This window comes from Artibeus jamaicensis, unplaced genomic scaffold (assembly GCF_021234435.1).
Source record: "Artibeus jamaicensis isolate MK-2021 breed Jamaican fruit bat unplaced genomic scaffold, CSHL_Jam_final contig_700, whole genome shotgun sequence".
NCBI lineage: Eukaryota > Metazoa > Chordata > Mammalia > Chiroptera > Phyllostomidae > Artibeus > Artibeus jamaicensis.
The window spans coordinates 6,080,248-6,104,399 of NW_026521930.1; the positions used below are offsets into that span (position 1 = coordinate 6,080,248).

The 24,152-nt window shown below is 47.3% G+C and overlaps 1 protein-coding gene across 4 annotated transcripts in view; it reads right to left on the reverse strand.

The window, feature by feature from the left end:
• Positions 1–6,529: 6,529 nt before the first annotated feature.
• Positions 6,530–24,152, reverse strand: part of ITGAL (integrin subunit alpha L) — a 48,044-nt gene continuing 30,421 nt past the window's right edge. For 2 of the 4 annotated variants that reach the window (XM_037134324.2, XM_037134322.2), the window contains exons 22-31: positions 22,447–22,557; positions 21,973–22,052; positions 21,777–21,863; positions 20,276–20,351; positions 11,593–11,706; positions 11,278–11,334; positions 11,087–11,188; positions 10,599–10,694; positions 9,547–9,657; positions 6,530–7,995 (exon numbers count right to left, since the gene is read on the reverse strand). In XM_037134324.2, coding sequence (XP_036990219.2) covers positions 7,822–7,995; positions 9,547–9,657; positions 10,599–10,694; positions 11,087–11,188; positions 11,278–11,334; positions 11,593–11,706; positions 20,276–20,351; positions 21,777–21,863; positions 21,973–22,052; positions 22,447–22,557 — 1,008 coding nt within the window. In that variant the 3' untranslated portion in view covers positions 6,530–7,821. The remainder of the gene's footprint in view (positions 7,996–9,546; positions 9,658–10,598; positions 10,695–11,086; positions 11,189–11,277; positions 11,335–11,592; positions 11,707–20,275; positions 20,352–21,776; positions 21,864–21,972; positions 22,053–22,446; positions 22,558–24,152) is intronic. The other 2 variants (XM_037134325.2, XM_037134323.2) reach the window with 1 other exon arrangement.

Genomic DNA, 24,152 nt, shown 5'->3' on the forward strand with positions numbered 1-24,152 from the left:
CTTATCACGGGCTCAGGAGACACAACTTGCCCATATCTGCCCAAGTTCATCTTCCATGCTTTGAATGCTGCAGATACAGAGGGCTTATTGTGGGTTTGAGAAAGCCCTTCAACTTTGTTGATATACCTCTTCCCAAACATGAAGTGTCTGCCCTTGGGCCAGAAAGCAGACTCATTCTCATATCCAGGCATGGAGCCTGTGTACCTTTTCTCCCTGGCTTCCACCACCTAGCTGTGCCCTTCTCCCTCCCCGCAACCCAGCTGCAACCTCTTGCCACCATTCTGGGCAGACCCTGACCCTGACCAGAACCACAGGTTCCAACTCCACCCATAGGGGTTCATTGTATTGGACCCAGTGCAAGAATTGGATGTCAGCTTTTTTTTTTTTTTTAAGATTTTATTTATTAATCTTTAGAGGGGAAGGGAAGGAGAGAGGGAGAGAAACATCAATGTACGGTTGCCTTTCGTGCATCCCCTGCTGGGAACTGGCCTGCAGGGAACCAGCCTGCAACCCAGGCATGTGCCCTGACTGGGAATCGAGCCGAGATTGTCTGGTTCGCAGGCCCGCGCTCAATCCACTGAGCTACACCAGCCAGGGCTGGATGTCAGCTTTTAAGATCCTCTGACCAGAATGGCCTGATTTTCTGATTTGCTACAGCTCTGCCTCCTTTTTTTAGGACTCTTGGACCTTTTGGTGGGAGCACTCTCTTACCACCCCACCTTTATCTTACTTTCATCTGAGCCTCAGCTCTCCTAACAGTTGGCTCCTCAGGAAAGAATGGGAAGTTGGTGTCATTAGTGATTCTGGGGGGTTCTGGGGTGTGGCCTGATAGTGTCCTGTGAAAGTTTGTTTATTCTATTTCACAGATTGGGAAAGTGGAGGTCACAGGGCTAAGTGACCTGCTCAGAGTCATTCCATGACTAAGAGGCAGATCAGACATTTAGACCTCATGGCTCGGCTTCCCCTGCCCCCAGGAACTTTGCCTCAAGAGACCTTATAGTTGTAGCTCTATGAGAGCTCATGGGCCTTAGGATACTGACATTACCCCCAGCCCTATGGCCATCCTCGGGGCCTTATAACTTGTCAAGGGCAAATCACTTCTCTAAGCACATTTCTTCCTCTTTTAAAAAATATTTTATTTATTTTTAGAGAGAGGGGAAGGGAGGAGGGAAGAGAGGGAGAGAAACATCAATGTGTGGTTGCCTCTTGAGCACCCCCCCCCCACTAGGTACCTGGCCTGCAACCCAAGTATGTGCCCTGACTGGAAACTGCACCCATGACCCTTTGGTTTGCAGGCTGGCAGTCCACTGAGCTACACCAGCCAGGGCCAAGCACATTTAAAATATATATATTAAAATTTTTTATTTATTGATTTTAGAGAGAGAGGAAAGGAGAGAGAAATAGAAGCACTGATTTGTTGTACCACTTGTCTATGCACTCATTGGTTGCTTCTTGTACGTGCCCTGATCAAACCTGCAACCTTGGAGTATCAGGATGACACTCTAACCAACTGAGCTACCATGCCAGGGCCTAAGCAACTTTCAGTCTGGCCTCTCGTGGTCTGCAAGCCTGGAAGAGACCTTAAGAATCGTGTAGTTCAATAGACTTAGGCTGCGTTTAGTGGTTTTGGGAAGTAGAACACTTTTAAAGTAAAATTTCAGTCTTTTAAAGACCTTTGCAAATTTTATACACATTCTAATATAGATACTCTGCTACACAAATTTTTAAAATACTCCCACATTTAATATATAGGGCCCAGCACAAATAATACCTTTTTAATTATAAAATCGTTTATTACAAAATCATAAGCATGTGATTCTGCAACATAACAATATCGTGCTCAAGCACACCACATGACATTTTAGGTGAAATGTTCACATTAAAACTATAAATCAGCCCTGGCTGGTGTAGCTCAGTGGATTGAGCAAGGGCCTACGAACCATACGATCGCGGTTCGATTCCCAGTCAGGGCACATGCCTAGGTTGCAGGCCGGTTCCCAGCAGGGGACTCATGAGAGGCAACCATACATTGATATTTCTCTCCTTCTCTCCTTCCCTTCCCCTCTAAAGATAAATAAATAAAATATTTTAAAAAAACTATAAATCACTATGTCCATATGATTACCCTATCAACCCCACTCAAGCAGGCCTTACTTCTGCTGGACCCTGTAGTTTGTATATGTAAGTATATACGCAGAACTGCACCTGGCTACCTGAAATGATACCACATTTGTAGACTTCAACATTTGTTTCAATTATACAAATTTAATTTTCATATTTTAGAGTTGAATGTTTTTTCAGCCTTCAAACATGTTCATAGGCCCTTGAAAGCTGGGGAACCCTGGGCACAGTGCCTGTGGTGCTTAATGGATAAAGTAGCTTGTAGGCGCAGAACATCAGTATGTAAAAGCTCATCAAATGAGGATGGTGACTCAGCTGCTCAGTCCCCACTCCTTACTTCCATGACAATCCTGAGGTACCTCTAGATGCCAGGCTGGGCAGACCAAACCCAGAAAGAGCATGTGTCTTCTCCGAGATCACGGTGGAAGAACTAATAATGGAAGAGGGAAGAACTCCTAACACAAGATGTCTTGATTTGTGGTGCAGGATGCTGCTTTTACCACATCGTCCTGCTCACCTAAACAACCATTTCTATCTACCACCGATAGGCTCGGAACAGTGCTCAGCAGTTTACAAGTGTTATCTCATTTAAGCTCACACCAACTCTGAAGTATACTCATTACACACGGTGGAGCGAGCATAGGCTTACAGTTGTGAGTACATGGAACGGAGTTTATTTTTGTATTATTAATTATTATTTTCCATTAGAACAACTGTAAACCTACTTTGGCCCCTGCCCTCACACAGTCATTATTCCTTTCTTACAGGTGAAGAAGTGAGTCCCATAGAGGAGAAGTAACCGGCCCACAACACATAGCAGAGCCCGGATTCAAGCCTCGGGCTGACTGGGTTTGACCACTTTACTAACAATACTAAGATGTTACTTTTTCACTGCCTTTCTCCCATGAGGACAGTGTTTCCTAGAGGTTGCCTGACTTGTCATGGCAGATGTCATCACTCCGATGGCTTGTGTGGAATGTAGGCTTGGATGTTATGTTTTAAATTTCTCTCTCCATTTCAATTTCTTCTTTTTTAAAATTAATTTTATTGATTATGCCATTATAGTTGTTCTATTTACCCCCTTCATTCCCTTTCACCCTGCACCTCCTCCCCCCACCATTTCCCCCTTTAGTTTATGACCACGTCTCAAGTTCTTTAGACTCTACATTTCCCATACTATTCTTGCCCTCCCCCCTATTTTTTACCTACCGTCTGTGCTACTTATTCTCTGTACCTTCTCCTCCTCCCACTCCCCTGTTGCTAACCCTCCATGAGACCTCCATTTCTTTGGTTCTGCTTCTGATCTAGCTGTCCTCTTAGTTTGCTTTTGTTTTAGGTGTGGTTCTTAATAACTGTGAGTTTGCTGTCCTTTCACTGTTCATATTTTTTGTCTTCTTTTTCTTAGATAAGTCCCTTTAACATTTCATATAATAAGGGCTTGGTGATGATGAACTCCTTGAACTTGACCTTATCTGAGAAGCACTTTATCTGTCCTTCCATTCTAAATGGAAGCTTTGCTGGATAGAGCAATCTTGGTTGTAGGTCTTTGGATTCTTCTTGGTTATAGGACTTGGAATACTTCTTTCCAGCCCCTTCTTGCCTATAAGGTCTCTTTTGAGAAATCACCTGACAGTCTGATGGGAACTCCTTTGTAGGTGATTGTCCCCTTAGCTCTTGCTGCTTCTAGGATTCTCTTCTTCATTTAATCTTGGTTAATTTAATTATGATGTGCCTTGGTGTGTTTCTTCTTGGGTCCAACTTCTTTGGGACTCTCTGAGCTTCCTGGACTTCCTGGAAGTCTATTTCCTTTGCCAGCTTGGGGAAGTTCTCCTTTATTATTTGTTCAAATAAGTTTTCCACTCATGGCTGTTCCTCTTCCCCTTCTGGTACCTCTATACTTTGGATGTTGGAATGTTTAAAGCTGTCTGCTAAGCAGCTAAGCAGCTAAGCAGCTAAAGCAGCTAAGCCTCTCCTCATTTTTTTGAATTCTTGTTTCTTCATTCTTTTATGTTTGGTTGTTTTTTTCTTCCTTCTGGTTCACTCCCTTGATTTGAGTCCCAGTTTCCTTTCCATCACTATTGCTTTCCTGTGCATTTCCCTTCATTTCACTTAATTTAGCATCCATGTGTTCCTCTAATTTGTGACTAAAATCAACCAGTTCTGTGAGCATCCTGATCACCAGTGTTTTGAACTGTGCATCTGATAGATTGGCTATTTCTTGGTCACTTAGAGTTATGGGCTCTGGGTCTTTGAGTTCTTCTTGAGTCATGTTTTGGTCTGTTCGCACCTGTTACATATGAGGAGCAGAGCATTAGGTGTTCACCAGGGAGGGGCCACCCAGGTTGCTGAGTTGTGACGCTGTATGTGGGGGTGTGGTCAGAGAGGGAGCAATAGCGGTCCCCTCTGCTGCTTCCTGCTGCTGGGGCCTGTGTGGTCTGTCTCACTGCTGGTTCCTTTGCTTGGTTTATCTGCACATGAATGTATGACCGCAGTCAGCCAGCGGCCTTGCAGCCTCACTGGGTCTGCCTGTCGCAACCCCACACCTGGGATCTGCCAACCACTGCCCACATGCCTGGGTCAGTCCAGCAGAGTTTTCCTGCATGACCCTGCTCTGCCAGTCGATGGCTCTGCCCCTCTTACCGACCTGGCTGAAGGGTTCGTTGTTGTCGGACTTCCGTATAGTTCAATTTTCTGTGTTTTGGCTGCGTTTTTTATTACTAAAATTTTGTTATCTTTAAACTTGGTTGTGCGAGAAGGTACAGTGTTTCCACCTACACCTCCATCTTGGCGGAAGTCCAAAACCACTCCATTTTAATTTCTAACTGGACAAACACCAGTAGATATACCCCTTTAACAAAAGCTCTTTGGGGATCCTCAATAACTTTTAAGAGTATAAAGGGGCCCTGAGACCAAAACATTTGAGGGCCACATTTGAACCTTTGTGCCAGCCCTGGTGAGGGGTCAGTGTTAAATGAGTGAGGCCTGAGTCCTACCTTCTGGAACCTTCTACTCTTGAGACTGGAACCCGAACAGTCAGTGCCGTGTGCTCTAATGAGGTATAAATAAAATGGTGATGGAATGGGTCGTTTTGTCCAGGATTTGCGGGATTAAGAAAAGCTTCAAAGTGCTTTGAAATAGGGGAATTGTGGGTAGAAAAGCGGAGGACCTTCACGTACTGGTAAGGGGAACAGCATGTACAAAGGCACACAGGTGGGACAGGACGTATAGGCATTCGAAGACAGGTGCTGGTAAGTGAGTTGGTCTATAGATTCCTGGGGATGGTGGTGACAGGTCTGCTCTGAATTGAGCCTCCCAGGTCTTCTGGGCTTTTTGTTGTTGTTGTTGTTCAATTACATTTGTCCCAATTCCACACTCCCACCCTGTGCTCTCCCGTTTTGTGCTTTTTTTGCTTCCAACCTGGATGCAAATATCCCTTTTTTTTCATCATGGAATATTATCTTCTTAGAGAGACTCTGTTGACCACCTGTATAAAAGGACCCTCTCCATCACCCTGTAACCCCATTATCCTGCTTTATTTTCTTCACAGTCCTATCACTACCCGGAATCACATTTCAACATTTTTATTCTATTCCTCACTGGAGTGATGATTCTTGAGGGGAGGGACTTGTCTGCCATGTTCATCACCATGTCTTCAGAGCAAAGAACAGAGTATAACACCAAGCACTCAAGAAATACTGCCTGAGTGAATACAACCTGACAGGCTTCACCAGACCTACAGACACTTTGCTGTACAGTTTAGTTCTGCGATAGTCCTGTTAAAACTGACCACAAGAGGGCAGTAGTGACCAACCTCTTCAGTCCCTGCAACAGGAGGGGGCCTCAGGGTTTTAAAAAAGTATGGGGGGGGGGGGGAGAGCAATAGCAATGGAGGTTCTACTCTCCCGCCCTAGTAAATTGTTAATGCTTCTCTAACATTTTCTCACTTTCTGTGTCTCTTTCCCTGCTTATCTCTCTTCTTAATATCCTCACCCAACTGATAATGTTTTTTTTACCGATTTTTATAGAGTAAGGGAGAAAGAGGAAGGGAGAAATAATATCAGTGTAAGAGAGAAACATCAATCAATCATTTGTGCACCTAGGTGTGTGCACTGACCAGGGATCCAGCCCACAAACTTTGGGTGCACGGGATGATTCTCCAACCAGTTGAGGTACCTGGCCAGAGCTCTCCCTGCTTCTCTCTCTCTCTCTTTTTAAGAATATGTTTATTGATTTTAGAGAGAGAGGAAAAGAGAGAGTGGAGGGAGAGGAAGGGGGGAGAGAGAGAAGAGAAAAAAGAAAAAAAATGAGAGCTACTATTTGATTTTTATTTAGTGAGAGGGTTGAGAACAAAATGTTCATTTAATTGAGCTATGCTAGAATGTTGCACTAGCACAGAAACATCACAAAGTTGGACAGAATTTTATATTTATTGGGTAAATATACACAGGCAGTGTGCTTGGTACTGGGAACCAGGTGAATGGATATGAGCTCAGAGCCTCACGTGGAGGCCAGAGTGAGGGTGTGAGGGAGTCCTGGCGGGGGCTGCAGATTGAGGGGGCAGGTGCCTGCAGAAGACTGAGCCTGCCATGGGCCCATCCAGACTTGTTTCTCTCTCTTATCACACACACAACTCTCTCGTTAACTGACTGAAATTGTGTCAACTACCTACTATGCATCTAGCTCTGTGATATCATCAGGGATCCCAAGGTGTGATTCCCTACCCATGGAGTTCACTGTTTAATTTGAAACATGAATATTAAGTAAATCATTTAACAATTAACAAAAGAGAAAGAGGGATCAATTAACAAATATGATCCCTGCTGATACAGGCAATTGCATAATAGTCTGCGTGCATATGTGGGATCCTAAATGAGTTGGGGTCAGGGGGCTGCCCTGAGAAAGTGATACATGAGCTGAGACCTGGAGACTGATGAGAGTTAGCCACCCCCCTCCTTAGGGAAAGGACAGGATGGGGGTGTTCTAGGCAGAGAGCTGTCTGGTTGAACGCAGTGAGAGAGGAATAAGCTTGGCGAGTGAGAAAGGCCTGTGTAACTGGAGCTTTGAAGGAAGGTGGGAAGTCTCTACAGGAGGCTGGAGAGGCAAAAGGGCCCAGTTTTGCATTGGTGTAGCATTAAGGATATTTTGCAGATTTTGTAGGGCACACTAAGGAATTTGATCTTTAGCTAAAGAGCAAGGGTTCTGCAGTAGCAATGAGTGACATGTAGCAGATCTGCTCTTGGGCAGCAGAATGGAAAGCTGACTGGACTCCATGTGGGAGAGAGTGCAGGGCAAGTTCTGAGAGTTGGAAACCTCCGTGGACCTCCGTGGACCTCCGTGGACCTCCAAGGGCAGGTGGGTGTGAGGGCCGGGAGCATCACTAGGTCCTGGGATAACAGTTTCTCCAAACTGAGATCAGACATTCTCTCCTAGGGCAGGAAACTAAGAGGGACTGATAGAAGCCAGGAGCACCTAATTACCAGGCCTCACCTCGGTAGCCTTCCTGGCCCACCACTCAGTGAATCTTCACCATAATCCTGCAAAGGAGGCACGCAGGAATGAACTCCATGTTCAAGACAGAAAAACTGGAGCCTAGGGAGAGGCGGTGACTTGCCAGAGGACGCAGAGTGACATGCAGGTAAAGGCAGATGGCTACCAGACATCCCCAGTCCAGTCCTGGGCCCCTTGCATCATGCCTGGGCCTCAGTCTGTGCTACCTCCATCCTGGTTCTTCTCCGTGAGGAGCAGGTCCAGGCCACTCGGATCCACGGCCTCTTTCTCAGACTCCTGCTGTCCAGAGTCTTCTCCAGGGATTCCATTGGAGGCATCGATTGTAGCCTCCATCTTCTCCTTCAGGTTCCGTTTGAAGAAGCCGACCTGTAGGAAGACAAAAACTGAGTGAACAGGAAGTCCATGGAGCATAGTTGGCCCTGGAAAAACATGAAAACACTCATTATGTTAAGAATTCATATGTGCCCCAGACACGTGGTGTCCACTCCAGGGATGCGGTGAAGGTATCTGCCACCTTTCTTGGCAATATGTTGAAAAGATGTACATTTACTGGTTCATTCTTTAGGCTCACCAAATCATCACTGAATACCCTAGCTGTGTGGCTCAGTGGATTGAGAGCCAGCCTGCAAACCCAAAAGTCACTGGTTTGATTCCCAGTCAGGGCACATGCCTGGGTTTCGGGCCAGATCAATGTATCTCTCATACACCTATGTTGGTCCCCCTCTCTTTATCCCTCCCTTTCCCTCTCTCTAAAAGTAAATAAATAAAATCCTACAAAAAAAAAGAAAAAAAACACCACGTACAATATTTTAGGTGGGTGTCTTGACAATATCTAGTGATACAAATAGTGCTTAGTAAGTGTCATATACTCTCTGTGGAAAGTTCTATATATATATAATTTGGCTCAGCAATTAATTCCCAGATCTAGGAATTAATTTGAAACAATATTTGGAAAGTGTGCAAAGATGTGGTCAACAAGAGCCTTTTTTGTCATACCTTTGAAATAGATGTAAATTACAAACAACCTAAATGTTCACCAATAGAGAATGTGTTAGATAAAAGGCGGGCACCCAGAGCACAGGAAACCACCCAAGTTACAGAGTGAGAAGGGGGTCCGACTGGGCTCGGTCGGAAGGACACTGAGGTATAACATCCGGGGCGGGGGAGAGAACACAGGTTCCCAAGCCGTATGTACAGTGTAATCCCATTTACATTTTCTATACATGCACACATGCACTGATTTCTCTGTCTCACGCTCACACGTACATACATATGTTAACAATGAAACTATAACCTGGAAGAATTGAAACAAAAAAGTTGTTAATGACAACCTTCTGGGGTTACGATAGGAAGAAACTTCGATTTTTAGGTTCTCTTTTCTGGAGTCTTTGAATATTTTACATGGAATACCTGCCCTCCAGCTTTCTTTATCTAGCCCACTTCCACTCATCCTTCAAATACCAACTCAAATGCCACCTCCCTTGGGAGGCCTTCTCGTCCTCCCCACCCTAAGTTGGGCCCCTGTGTTCCAGGCCCCAGAACACACAGGCTTCACAGAGGAGCCTTCATCGTGTTTGTTCCTGTCTCTCTCCCCCGTTACACTGCAAGCTTTACAAAGGCAGGAGCCGTGTTTGTGGGACGCGCCTCTGTGTTGCGGAGCCTGGTCTGGGTGTACAGGAAAGCCCTCTCCCTCTTCCTGGGCTCCGAGTCCTGGCCCTGCCAGTGCTTGGCGGAGTAATGGGGGAAGTCTTGCTTGCTCTTTGGGCCTCAGTAGCCTTATCTCTGGATGGAGAGAGTAGGCTGAGGCCCCTTTTCAGCTTTGATGTTCTCTGGTCTTGGCATTCTCCTGCCCAACACCTGCCGATCCCTCTTCCCCAGCCTGCCCATTTCAGCGATGCTCATTCCTTCTAGTCTGACCTTGTGGAGAACCAGGAAAATCAGCAGCAGCAACAACAGCCCCCCAATTCCGCTCAGCACGTAGAGGTACAGCATATCCTTCTCGTATACGACGTCAACCTTCATGATGACCTGGGGGAAGATGAGAGGAGGGAAGTGCAGGGAAGGAGCCTTCCGCACCCCCTAACATTTCTTGGGAATCTGGCCTCAATCTCTAGATCTTCACATTTCCAGTCTGGGCCGTGTTGCAGTGACACTGGCCGGTACAGGCCCCCTTTCTCCAGTACACCTCCCACTGCAGCCCCCAGAGCGAACTGGCAAACAGGTACCATCTGTTTATCTTATTAAACCCTTAGATGGCTTCCCTTAGTCCCAGGAGAAAATGCTAGAATCTCAGTTCAGTACACAGTCTTCTGAATCTGGTTTCTGCTTACCGTTTTTGTTTTTTGTTTTTTTTTAAGATTTTATTTATCTTTAGAGGGGAAGGGAAGGAGAGAAGGAGAGAAATATCACTGTATGGTTGCCTCTCATGCATCCCCTGCTGGGAACCGGCCTGTAACCCAGGCATGTGCCCTGACTGGGAATCAAACTGCAGTTCTTTGGTTTGCAGGCTGGTGCTCAATTCACTGAGCTACACCAGCCAAGGCTCTGCTTACCATTTTAACTGCAACTTCCCTTCTCCTGCTTTGAGCCTTCTGCTCTTAAACCTGCCTAGCCCCTTCTCTCAGCTCCGGGCCCTGCACTTGCTGCTCTCTCTGCTTAGAGTGTCTCCCCATCGTGCTCTGCCAGTAACTCTTTGGTGAGCTGCCATCAAAATGATCTTTACCTGATGCACCTCGGACAGGGGACCTTGTGGTCTGCTTGCTCACCTTGTGGTGAATGCTTGCAGCTTCCATGGAAGCCTGTGCCAAGGCTCATGACACGCTGTGGGGAAGTTCTTACTGTGCTAATCCCAAACCTTCTCCCTCATAGCTGCCCAGTTCTAGCTCTGGCTCTTCCAGCTCTGCCCTGTGGTTCCTCAGATCTCTCTGCTGACCTCTGTTCCCGGGTCTTCTGAGGAGATAAAAAGATACCTGGGCCAGGGAGGCGTTGCTGCCGTAGAGGTGGAAGTGCTTGCTGCTGTTGAAGGAGATGGAGAGGGAGCTGCAGAGGCTGTCCGTGGAGGAGGCCTGTGTGACAGCAGGGAGAAGGCATCAGGGCCAGAACCTGAGGCCATACCCACTGACTCCTGCCCCACCCCAACCCGAGGAGCAGAGGCAGAGGGAACAGGTCCGGGCAGGGAGCATCATGCCTATGAAGTTCTGCATTCAACACGCCACTCCCATTGCTGGAAGGAAAGTGTTGCTATAAAAGACCTATCAAAATTATGCACAGGCCCATGGAAACAGCCTTGCAAATTTCAAACAGATCATGGTTCTCTTTTACCCACAACTGTGTAAACATTGGGGATCTTTTCATCAAGGTAAAACAGGAGACACAAGAAGACCCCCCGGTGGGGCGCCCACCCTCTACCCGACGAGGCTCCCACAACCACTTCCTGTCCATTGCCAGCAGGTGCTACCTTGATTTCCCCCACCAGCTCCACAGTCCCCATCACTTGGATGAGGATCTCCTTCTTGAAGAACACTGGGCAGCGAAACTGGGCTCCGGGCAAACAAGGCTGCTAGGAACAGGGAACAGCAGGGGGCTTAGAGGATCTTGTCTTTCCACCTGTACTCAGGCCAGCCCCCAGCTTAGCCCATAGGTCCATACCTCAGCCACACTGGGTGTCCTTTCCAGATTCTCATAGTGACAGTTGACAGGAGGCTCCTAGCAATGGTGAGGCAGGATCTTCAGTTAGTCCAGAGCTGAGAGAGGACACTGGCCCCTTAAGGCCAGAACCTGGCATTCCTCTCCACCTTAAGATATGCCCTTGACACCCCAGTTCTCTCCTCCTGGGCTTTGGTGGATACAGATATCACTGAATGTGTGACAGGGTTCATCTGTCCTCAATCCCTTCCCAAGCAGCCCTTTATGAGCTCATCCCCACAGGCCCAGGCATCCTTTCCTCCTCCGAGCAGCACTCACCATCTGCACACTCCACTTGTGAGTGATGGGCCCCTCGTGGTGAGATGGCGGTACCCCAATCAAAGCCTCCAGGGTGGGCATGTTATGGTCATACTCGGATGGCTGAATCTTCACCTGGTACAGAGGACAAAGGGCTGCTGAGCCCTGAACACCAGCCACTCTAACTGCCACCCCAGATCCAATCCTCACTGGCTAAGGCACAACAGCCCCCTTATTAGGCTCTGGGCAGTAACCCACCACACTGTGCCCTGTCCTCAATTACGTGTGTGGGTTACACGTGCTTCTCTGCTTTCCTCACACATCCTGCAAGGCACTGCTCAAATACCATTCTGAAAGTTTGCCTCAAGAACAGGGCAGCTTCCCACTCCTGCATTTCCCCATCACTCTACAGCTCCAGCCAGATGCCAGCGTGTCTGCTTGTGTGTCTGCATCTGCACCAGGCTTTGGGCATGAGAGGGGAGCTGTGGTTCACCTCCCCTGCAGTGCACTACTGCCTGACACAGCACCTGGCACATAACAGGCTCCAGAAAAGCAGTTTTCTGAACTAGTGAAAGAATCAGTGACGTTCAACAAGGATAGATGCAAGTATTATTTGCACAATGGAGGTTGGGAAAGATTTGTTTTGGCGAGTGCTTGAACTAATTTAAGAAATAGTTCCTGAGTACCTTTTGTACACAAGAGCTATCTGTGCTAGGTTGGAAGACCCATACGTGTGTAAAAATGTGACACAAGAGTAGTGCTAATGAGAGCCTCAGGGAGGTCGAGCAGTACAATATACATCCAAATTGAGGTGTGTTATCATTTATTCATTCAGCAAATGTTTGCGGACACTTTAAAAAAATATTTTTTTAGCCCTCACCCAAGGATATGTTTATTGATCTGAGAGAGACAGGAAGGGGGAGGGCAGGAGAGGGAGACCTCCAACGGGCCTCACAAACGGGCCCTGACTGGGGTATGTGCCCTGACTTGGAATCGAACCAGTGAGCCCCCAGTGCATAGTGTGATGCTCGACTAACCAAGCCTCCCAGCCAGGGTCATTTGTGGACACTTTTAAAATGTCAGTTATATTGGACTTCTGGCCAAGATGGAGGCATAGGTGGAAACGTTGTGCCTCCTCGCACAACCAAGTTTAAAGACAACAAAGTTTTAGTAACAAAAACACAGCCAAAACATAGAAAATTGAACTGTACAGAAGTCCGACAACAACAACGAACCGTTCATCCAGACCAGTAAAAGGGGCAGAGTCAGTGGCTGGCAGAGTGGGTCGTGCAGGAAAAATCAGCCAGCAACCCAGGCGTGCAGGCAGTGGTTGGCGGATTCCAGGCATGGGATGGCAACGGGTGGACCCAGTGAGGGTGCAAGGCGGCTGGCTGACCATGGTCACACATTCGCGCCCAGATAAATCAGTTGAAGGAGTGAGCAGTGAGACAGACCATGCAGGCTAGGGCCCCAGTGACAGGAATTAAAGCCTAAATGCACCAATTGAAAAAACTTTCGGGTCGAGGTGCCAGGAGAAGCTCCCGGGCTCACAGAGTTTGTTGGAGAGACCCACAGGGTCCTGGAGGGTGCACAGGCCCACACACACAGGAGCCGGCACCAGGGCAGCCAGGTTCGCTTGCGGGAAGCAGCAGAGGGGACTAAAATCAGAGAGAGAGTGGAACAAACGCCATTGCCCCTCTCTGACCCTGCCCCCACATACAGCATCACAACCCAGCAACTGGGTTGCTCCACCCTGGTGAACACCTAAGGCTCCGCCCCTCATATGTAACAGGAGCAAACAGACCAAAACATTATGGCTCAAGCAGAAAAACAGCTCAAAGCCCCAGAGCCAATACTTCTAAGCAACCAGGAGATAGCCAACCTATCAGATGCACAGTTCAACACACTGGTGATCAGGATGCTCACAGAACTGGTTGATTTTAGTCACAAATTAGAGGAACATATGAAGGCTAAACTAACTGAAATGAAGGGAAATGCACAGGAAAGCAATAGTGATGGAAAGGAAACTGGGACTCAAATCAAGGGAGTAGACCAGAAGGAATAAAAAAACAACCAAACAAAAATATGAAGAAACAAGAATTCAAAAAAATGAGGAGAGGCTTAGGAACCTCCAGGACATCTTTAAATGTTCCAACATCTGAATTAAGGGGTACCAGAAGGGGAGGAGGAACAGCAACAAGTGGAAAACTTATTTGAACAAGTAATAAAGGAGAACTTCCCCAATCTGGCAAAGGAAATAGACTTCCAGGAAGTCCAGGAAGCTCAAAGAGTCCCAAAGAAGTGGGACCCAAGAAGGAACACACCAAGGCACATCATAATTACATTAGCCAAGATTAAAATGAAAGAGAATTCTAGAAGCAGCAAGAGATAAGGGGACAGTCACCTACAAAGGAGTTCCCATCAGACTGTCAGCTGATTTCTCAAAAGAGACCTTCCAGGCAAGAAGGGGCTGGAAAGAGGTATTCCAAGTCATGAAATCCAAAGACCTACAACCAAGATTGCTCTATCCAGCAAAACTTTCATTTAGAATGGAAGGACAGATAAGGTGCTTCTCAGATAAGATCAAATTCAAGGAGTTCATCATCACCAAGCCCTTATTATATGAAATGTTAAAGGGACTTATCTAAGAAAAAGAAGTTAAAGAAACATGAACAGTGAAAGGACAACAAACTCACAGTTATTAAGAACCACACCTAAAACAAAAGCAAACTAAGAGGACAGCTAGATCAGGAGCATAACCATAGAAATGAAGATCACATGGAGGGTTAGTAACAGGGGAGTGGGAGGAGGAGAAGGGGGGAGAAGGTACAGAGAATAAGTAGCATAGACGGCAAGTAGAAAATAGACAGGGGGAGGGCAAGAATAGTATGGGAAATGTAGAATCTAAAGAACTTGTGACACATGGACATAAACTAAAGGCGATGGAATGGTGGGGGAGGGGGTGTGCAGGGTGGAGGGGAATGAAAGGGGGAATAGGACAACTGTAATGGCATAATCAACAAAATATATTTTAAAAAACATTAAAAAGTCAGTTATACTGAACTAAAAAGTCTAATGTCAGAGGCAGCATTTGAATTTAACTGTGAAAGATAGGAAATTCACAGGTGAAATGGGGGAAGGTATACAGAAAGAGAAAGTGCAGGGAGTTAGGGCGATCCCAGGTGAGTGTGATGTGGACAGAGGGCAGGGTGCTTGGAAAAAGAGGTGGGAGATAAGTCTGGAAAGGAGACACAGGACCAGACTGGGGCCCAGAAGGCCTGGTGGCAAGAAGTCAGAGAACCATTGGCTGGGCAAGGGGGAGTCATGCAAAACAACTGAGGAGGGGGCGGTTCCAGGGGACTCACCCACTGCAGGCATGGAATGGGAAGAAGCTGGGAAAGGCGGGTCAAGGCCCACGTTGGGAGCCAGTGCCAGCAGTTCACTTGCAAGAAGAGGAGAAATCCAGTCGGAGCAGTATCGGAGAGAAAGGAGAGAAGAGGATACAAACAACAGAGCACGAGGAGGTCTGGGCATGGTGGGAGGAAAAACTCACCGTGACTTGGAAATTTTGCTTGAGGAAAAACAGGTGCTTTTAAAGCACTCTAAGCTAAGACTTCCGCCAAGATGGAGGCATAGGTGGATGTGCCGTGCCTTCTCACACAACCAAGTTTAGAGACAACTAAATATTAGCAACAGAAAACACAGCCAGAACACGGAAAACTGAACTTTTCGGAAGTCCATTAACAACAAATTCTTCAGCCTGACCGGTAAGGGGCAAAACCAGCGGCTGGTGAAGCGGGGTTGCACAGGAAAACTCGGTCAGACGGACTCAGGCGCAGAATGCAGATGCATGGAATCCCGGCGCAGGGTTGGACCTAGTGAGCGACCGAGCGAGCCACCAGGCAAGCGACTGCAGGGGAGACAGCAGGGGAGCGGTGCTGCATGTTGACTGTGGTCTCGCATTTGTGTGCAGGCGGACAGGCGAGGGAGTGGGCAGTTGGACCGGGGCCCGGCGGGTCCCCGCGGCGAGCGGCAGTGGAGGGTGCCGCCATTTCCCTGCTCTGACCCCACCTCCACATACAGCATCATAACCCAGTGACTCTGAGTGGCCCGGCCCAGGTGAACCACCTAAGGCGCTGATCCTCACCCAGCTGTGAGAAACAGCAGAGGGGGTTGCCATTTCCCCGCTCTGACCATGCCCCCACATACAGCGTCACAATCCAGCGACCTGGGAGTCCAAGGCGCCGCTTCTCACACTTAAAGGGCAAGAACAGACCAAAAAGGTTGCAAGAAGATCTCAAAGCCCCAGAGCCCATAGATCTAAGCAATGAAGAAATAGCAAAACTCTCAGATGCACAGTTTAAAACACTGGTCATCAGGATCCTCACAGAACTGGTTGATTACAGCCAAAAATTAGACAAATATATGAAGGCAAAACTAATTGAAATGAATGGAATTGCACAGGACACCAATAGCAATGAAAAGGAAACCAGGACTCAAATCAATGGAGTGGACCAGAAGAAAGCAAATAATGGCCAAACAGAAAAGAGTCAAGAAGCAAGAATTCAAAGAAATGAGGAGAGTCTTAGGAACCTCCAGGACAACTTTAAACGCTCCAACATCCAAATTATAGGGGTACCAGAAGGGAGAAAGGCACAGCCACCAGTGGAAAACTTATTTGAACAAATAATAAAGGAGAATTTCCCCAACCTGGCAAAGGAAATAGGCTTCCAGGAAATCCAGGAAGCTCAGAGAGTCCCAAAGAAGTTGGACCCAAGAAGGAACACACCAAGGCACATCATAATTACATTAGCCAAAATTAAAATGAAGGAGAGAATCCTAGAAGCAGCAAGAGCTAAGGGGACAGTCACCTACAAAGGAGTCCCCATCAGACTGTCAGCCGATTTCTCAAAAGAGACCTTCCAGGCAAGAAGGGGCTGGAAAGAGGTATTCCAAGTCATGAAATCCAAAGACCTACAACCAAGATTGCTCTATCCAGCAAAACTTTCATTTAGAATGGAAGGACAGATAAAGTGCTTCTCAGATAAGATCAAATTCAAGGAGTTCATCATCACCAAGCCCTTATTATATGAAATGTTAAAGGGACTTATCTAAGAAAAAGAAGTTAAAAAAACATGAACAGTGAAAGGACAACAAACTCACAGTTATTAACAACCACACCTAAAACGAAAGCAAACTAAAAGGACAGCTAGATCAGGAGTGGAAACATAGAAATGAAGATCTCAAGGAGGGTTAGCAACAGGGGAGTGGGAGGAGGAGAAGGGGGGGAGAAGGTACAGAAAATAAGTAGCATAGACAGTAGATAGAAAATAGAAGGGGGGGCAAGAATAGCATGGGAAATATAGAATCTAAAGGACTTGAGACACATGGTCATAAACTAAAGGGGGGGTAATGGTGGGGATAGGGGGTAGGGTAGAGGGGAATGAAAGGGGGAATAGAACAACTGTAACAGCATAATCAATAAAAAATTAAAAAAAAATAAAGCACTCTAAGCAAGCCAGCGATGCTAATATAGGAAAAGATGAAAAATTTAGAACATGTTGAGACCAAAGTTTCAAGAGGAGCAATTGTAGTCCTAGTTGTATATCCAAGAGAAATAAAACATGTCCCCACAAAAGCTTGTAGAGGAATGTTTAAGCACATTAGCCATAAAAAATTTAGAACATGTTGAGACCAAAGTTTCAGGAGGAGCAATTGTAGTCCTAGTTGTATATCCAAGAGAAATAAAACATGTCTCCACAAAAGCTTGTAGAGGAATGTTTAAGCACATTAGCCATAAAAAATTTAGAACATGTTGAGACCAAAGTTTCAAGAGGAGCAATTGTAGTCCTAGTTGTATATCCAAGAGAAATAAAACATGTCCCCACAAAAGCTTGTAGAGGAATGTTTAAGCACATTAATCATACTAGCAAAAAAATGGAAACAACCCCAATGTTCATGATTTGATGAATGCATACATCAAATGTGGCCTGCCTTACAGTGGAATATTATTTGGCAATAAAAATGAATGAGATGCTGACCACCTATGACATGGATTGACCCTGAAAATACTATGCTAAGTGAAAAGGCCCATCACAAAAGACTACATGTTATATGGTTTCAGCTGTATGTGTTGTCAGAGCAGATAAATTTACACACAGACAGAAGTGGTGGTTGCCAGGGGCTGGGGGAGGGAGGAGGAAGTGACCACACACGGATACAGAGTTTCTCTTTTGGAGCAGCGCAAATGTCTTACAATTAGACTATGGTGATGCCAGCATGACTTTTGAATGTACTAAAAAACCCCATTGCTTTGTACACTTCAAGCGTGTAAATTGTGTGATATGTGAATCAATAAAGCTGTCAAAAGATCAAAAATAAAAAGATGCTAGGAAGATATCCCAATGGAGGTGAGTGACAAGCTGCAGGGACAGGTGCTTGGGGAAGGAAGAGGGACATGATCTGGAGCTGTCAGTGGAAGGGGGACCCTGACCCTGTGGAAACTGACCCAGAGCAGGCAGTAGCACCGGCCCAGGGCACGTGCCTGATGAGGGGAAATGGTGGTGGTGGTGAAGTAGAAAATAAAGGGTTAGAACCCGTGTGTAATATCATCATTCCAAGCACTGAGAGCACAAGGCCCCTTCTCCTTCTCAATAAATGCATCATCTCATTTAGTTCTGAGTTATTTTGTCTGAAGTAACTGAGTCCTGGAGCTGATGTTTTAACCCAGAGACAGATCACTACACTCCATCACCTTCCTCAGGCAACAGTAGTAACAATAATGCTAAAGGCATGCAAGTTGATAGATACCTTATGTGTCAATTACTAGGCACTTGACACACATTTTCTCATTTGCTCCTTATAACAACCCATAAAGTAGGTGTTAGTATTTCTATTGTACAGATTGAAAAACAGGCTCAGAGAAGTCAAGTAAACTGCCTAGGGCCGCATTAAATGGCAGAGTTCAAAAAGATTTCAGGTCCAAATGGAGCCTCTGCTCCTTACCAGCTAGGGGAGCCGAAGACCTTGAGGAAGGAGACCCTATGGCCCACCTGTCCTGTTCTCACTGGGTTTCATGCTTGTCTAGCTGGTAATAAACCTCAGTTCTTAGAGCTGACCTCCTTGTGGCAAAAAGGGCCTGAGTAACGGGGCAGTTTCAGGAAAGAGGGAGTGGATCACCAATGTCTTATACTGTGCCAGGTTTGGTTAAAACGGAGACCATATCAGGGGCTGCTTGGAGGCCAGGTGTGGGCAGCCATCTGTTTGGCTTAAGATGCTGGAGGGTGGTGAGATGGATGGAGGTATTCGGCCCTGATGACTCTTCTGAGGGAAAGAGGAAGCTCAAGGGGTTTGAGCTGGTTCTGGGCTGAGTGAGGCAAGAATGTAAAGAGGCTTCCACAGTAGCAGGGGGATCTCAGGGCTGCACATAATACCCACCTCACCCCTTGAACAACTTCCACTTCCCTGGGCATGGTGCCAAGCACTCGACAGGCAGAAGGTAACCCACCAAACCTCATGGCCGCCTGTGAAATTCTTATTTCAAACTTTGTTTGTGACAGGGGAACTGAGACTCGGACAGGTAAGTTCCTGGCCCAAGGCCACATAAGTGCGCCAATGGCAGATCTGGGGTCTGGATCCTGCTTGCCTAGTGAAGGGAGTGGCCCGGGTAACCGCCTGGGGGAACCTCAAGCCATTCCAGTGAGCAATACTAAAAGCCAACTCAACTGGCTGTTCCAAACATTCTATTTCCATGCAAGAGGCGGATAGCCAACCTTCCCAAAGGGCGCACTCCCTCATCACAGTCTCCAGGGGAGATGGCTCCAGCCTCTATTCTGAAGGGGCCAAACCTGCTCCAGGCTCCTCTCCCAGTCTGCCCTGCCGTCCCCGCACAGCCTTGGGTGAGACAGTTCCTCTATGGACCCTCCCTTTTTTTTCTCCACCATAAAATGAAAATGCCCTTGACTGGTTGGTCAGTGCCTAGTTCTCTCCCGAGTTGAACTTTAAGAAAGCTTTAGATTCCTCAGCTTTGGGCTCAGGGGCAGCCTCCTCCTTCTGAGTTCCCACAAGGAGGGTCACTATTACAGCACTGAGCCAATTGCATGAGAGAGGACAGATCCTTAACTCAGAGGTTAAACACATGGATCCCGGTGTTCAAGTAAGTGCTCAGATCTCATCTTTCCCCTTATTAGCCGTATAACCTGAGCAAGTTACCTGACCTGTCTATGCCACAGACTTCTCACCGGTAAAACGGGAGTGACAGTGCCTCCTGAAGGTTAGAGGGCTCTCACAGGCTGGTGTGAGAGTTAGAGGGGCTGTGTACATAAGCACCAGGCGCAGAACTAGCGCTTGGTAAGTGGACAGGGAGCCTGTTTTATCTCTCCCTGCTCGGAGCCTTAGCAAAGTCCCTACACTAGCACAGTGGCTCATCAAATGTTTCGGTGAAAGACTAGCTTCTCTTCTCAGAGCCCTCCTGGTTCTCAAGTTCTGTGATTCTAAAAAGAATTCACCCAGTGGTGGAAAGGAGTTGGTGAGTATGCTGTCAGTGGAGGCGGTGAAACCACACAGAAAGGACTGGAGAACTAGGAGGAGGGCCAGACTCACTGCGGATAAGACTGAGTCTAATTGGTCTCTGCATCCTCGGTCCCCAGGATGGGGCTGAGTGAATGTGCAACCTTTAGGGACCTTTTTACATTAAGGTTTGTACCTGGTAAATGTGCTTGACATGGTGGATCTTGGTACCCTTGGGGACGAAACTGATGTAGAGTGTGGAGTTCTCCTGGCTGTGGAGAGAGAGAAGGGAAGAGGTAGAAGGTGAAGAAGACAGCAACCCAGGGGCAACCTGGGCACCTGGGCCAAGGGAAGACTTTGAATTGCCAGCACTGTGCCAGGGACCTCCCCGGCATGACCTCATGTAATCCTCACAAGGCCCTGCTGTTTCCTTTTGGAAACTAAGGCTCATGGAAGGGGTCAGCCTCTTGCCCCAGGCCTGGAACCCAGGGGAATGTGTCTCTGGAGCCGTGTTCTTTTCCCTGCGCACCACCTCCCTAGGGTCTCCACTGTACTGGCCTGTGGCTCCCTCTCCCACCTCACCTTTCCCTTGACCTTCCTAACATCATGCTTTGATCCCGCCACAAACCTACACAGTATCTATCAGAGGCTCCAGCTGCCCCCAGGGTCAGGTCTGAAGCCAGATCCCCCGTCTGCCTGCTTGCTCTCTGCTCCCAGACCTGCCTGACGGTTTGCTGCCTCTGATCCTTCACCTAGGCTTTTGTCTCTGATGAGAATGTCCTCTTTCCTCCCTGGCCTTTGTCCTCACCCTCCAGACCCCAGTTCAAGCCCCCAGCTTCTCCATGACCTCTTCCATCTCTCCTCCAACCCACATCATCTTTCCTGGCTCTAATTGCATTGTACACTTCCAACAATATCATTGTATTTGGCATTTGTGTTCAAAAGCACCAGAGCCCCTGGCTCAGATGCCGGCCCTGTCTTTACCTCACTGAGCCAACTTAAAAAGCCACTCCACTTTTCTGCCTTAATCTCCTTTTCTGTAAATGAGAAAATCCAACTAGTGATCCCTATCGGTCCTTCCTTCCACAATATTCTGAGACTTGCTGATTCTGTGTATGCATGAGTTTGGTCTCTCCAATCTGAACATAAGCTCTATGTGGGCGAGGGCCATTCTGAAAACTCTCCTCCCAACCTCTCCTAGCAGTGCCCGCCCTGGAGGGAAAGGAACTTAGTGCAGCTGAAAACAACAGAGAGACTGGCTGTAGACTTGGACTCAGACTTAAGTTCAGATTCCAGTGTCGATACTTCGTAGCCGTATGACTCGGAGCCAGTCCCTCCCTTCTCTGAGCCTCCGTTTGTTCGTTAGTAAAGTGGAGGGAGGCACAGCTACTTGGGAGGTGGGAAAGCCTAGGGAAAGCCACCAGCTGTGCACACAGCTGGCTCATGGCCTCATGGAAGGTCAGTACTCAATGCGCTTCTTCTTCCATCTGTAATGTTGATCTGACTCAGAGCTCTTAAAAGGCCTTTGCCCTTCTGAGTGTTGAAAATGTTGGGGTTGCAGCTGGAGTCAGTTCTAATTACCCTGAGGGGGTACTCTAGGACAGGGAAGGGGTTTTGAGGGACAATTCAGGCAGTCAAGATCTAGGCCCTGGGTAGGGAGGGTGGGAAGAGAGGGTGAGATGCTGCTCAGGACTCACTTTTCCGTGAGGATGTTGATGGGGTACATGACTGGAATGGTGGTGGTGGCTGAGTTGTCCTCCAGGAGGCCTGAGTCCTCATTGTCACTGCATTGGGGCAAAGGAAGGGCAGTATCAAGAGCAGAGCTTGGCCAGAGCTGCATGGCAGTCTGAGACCACGGCAGGATGCCGGGGGTGCTGCTTGGGGTCTGCTCACCAGCTCACATTGGCGTGCAGCTTGGCAAAGTCCCCCCAGGAGCTGTTCAGCAGAATGTGGAACATCACCTGGATAACAACCTGGCAGGGGAAGAGAGGGCAACGAAGAAGAAAGGGCCTGAGCCTCAGGGGGCAGCCTCAGCACCTCACAACCCCCATACCCAACCTCCATAATAACAGTGACCACTTACCCAGGGCTTGCTACATCTCAAGCTCTGGGCTAGGTGTTTTAACCCCATCACACACAATTAAGTCATGTGTGTGTAAGTTCAGAAAACGAGTAACTCAACTCCAGGTTTGTCTAATTCCAGACTCTCAAACATGACACAAATCACCTCTGCACACATTCCCTTTGGGGTGGTGGGGTGCAAGCCCTTCTCTGCCACTCGCCAGCATCCTTCTCCAGGGCCAGGAGCTCCTTCCCATCCTGAGCTCAGAGGCCCTGGCTTGGTTCCTAGGGGCTTGAAGCACTCACCGAGCTGCCTGCTTTAAAGATGGGAGAGCTCACATTGCAAGAGAGGCTCCTGGTCAGAAGCTTGGGCTCCTCAGGAAGCTCCTCACAGCTCACAGGAATCTGGCTATGGGGCTGGGGGTGAGGAGAGAGAGCGAGCTTTTTAGTGGGTAAGGTGAAGTGGCCTTCTCCAGAGGCCACCAACACCCAGGGCCCACCTCCTCCATCTCTGTCCCTTTCAGGGCACATTTTCAGAAAGGTGGGGTCAAAGACCCAGCGGTGCAGCCAGAGGTTTAGTGCTAAGATGTTCACTGCAACACCATTTATAATAGCGGAAAACTGGAGGTGATCAAGCAGTTCAAAAAGATAGGAGTTGTTCAGTCAACCGGGATATGGTTACAGGAGAGGACATTGTGATGTTAAAATGCTGCTACATCGGCACACTCAGCAATTATTTATTTATAAGAAGATTTTATTTATTTATTTTTAGAACGAGGGGAAGAGAGGGAGAAAGAGAGCGAGAGAAAGATCAATGTGTGGTTGCCTCTTGCATATCCCCTACTGGGGACTTGGCCTACAGCCCAGGCTTGTGCCCTGACTGGGAATTGAACCAGTGACCCTTAGGTTTGTTCACAGGCTGACCCTCAATCCACTGAGCCACACCAGCCAGGGCAGTATAAAAAGAGATTGATCCTGGACTAAGCAGTATAAAATGTTCATCACATTCTGTGAGCAACAGATTTCAGCCTCAGATTGGGAGGGGAATTAGATAAGGTGATAAAGGCTCAGGGAAGTCAAGTGACTTCCCCACAGTCTCACAGCTGGGTAAGCTGGCAGGGATCTGGTAGGAACCTGAACACAGGTTCAGGTGAACACAGGTTGGTTTGACTTCAGATCTCAAGTTCTTTATCCCTCTACTAGATGCCCCTTCAGGACACATTTAATATCGCTGTACAGGAAGAATTCCAGTGTCCACGAACAGCTGAGTGGATAAACAAAATGGAATATTACTGAGCCTTAAAAGGGAATTCATACATGCTATGACATGAACCTCAAAAACATTACGATGAGTGAAGTAACACAGACACAAAAGGACAAATATGTGATTGCGCTCATATGAAATATACAGAATATGCAAATTCACTGAGATGTAAAGTAGATTAGAGGTCATACGGGAAGAAGGTGGGGAACTGGGAGTTATTGCTCAAGGGCACAGAGGTTCTGTTTGCAATGATGAAAAGCCCTGAAAGTAAAGAGTGGCCACGGTTGTGCAATGTCGCCGGCATGATCCGCGGCACCAGGCTGTGTGGTTGAAATGGCAAATTTTGCATTATGTATGTTTTGCCAGAACAAAAACGTTTTTTAAAACATGGAGAAAAAATAATGGTATGGAGAGCAAAATGCCAATTCAGTCCAAATATAGAATAAACAAATGCTGTGATTTGTAGTGGGATAAACTCCTGTAGAAACGGAAGGACAAACACCCAAACTGTAAAAGCAGTAATTGCTGAGTTGCGGAAGTGTGGGGGATTTCGGGCTTTAAACTCCTCTGTAACTTCCAAGTTTCCATGGGGACCGGGTATTACTTTTGTAATAATAATTTAAAAAATAAAAGTCATATTTCAAACGACCCGGGCCATCCCTAAAAAACCTGGTCACCTTTAGGAGGGAGGTAGCTTGATCTCACTAAACCTGTGCACGTCTTGGTCACCAGGTCCCAGAGCCTCTGT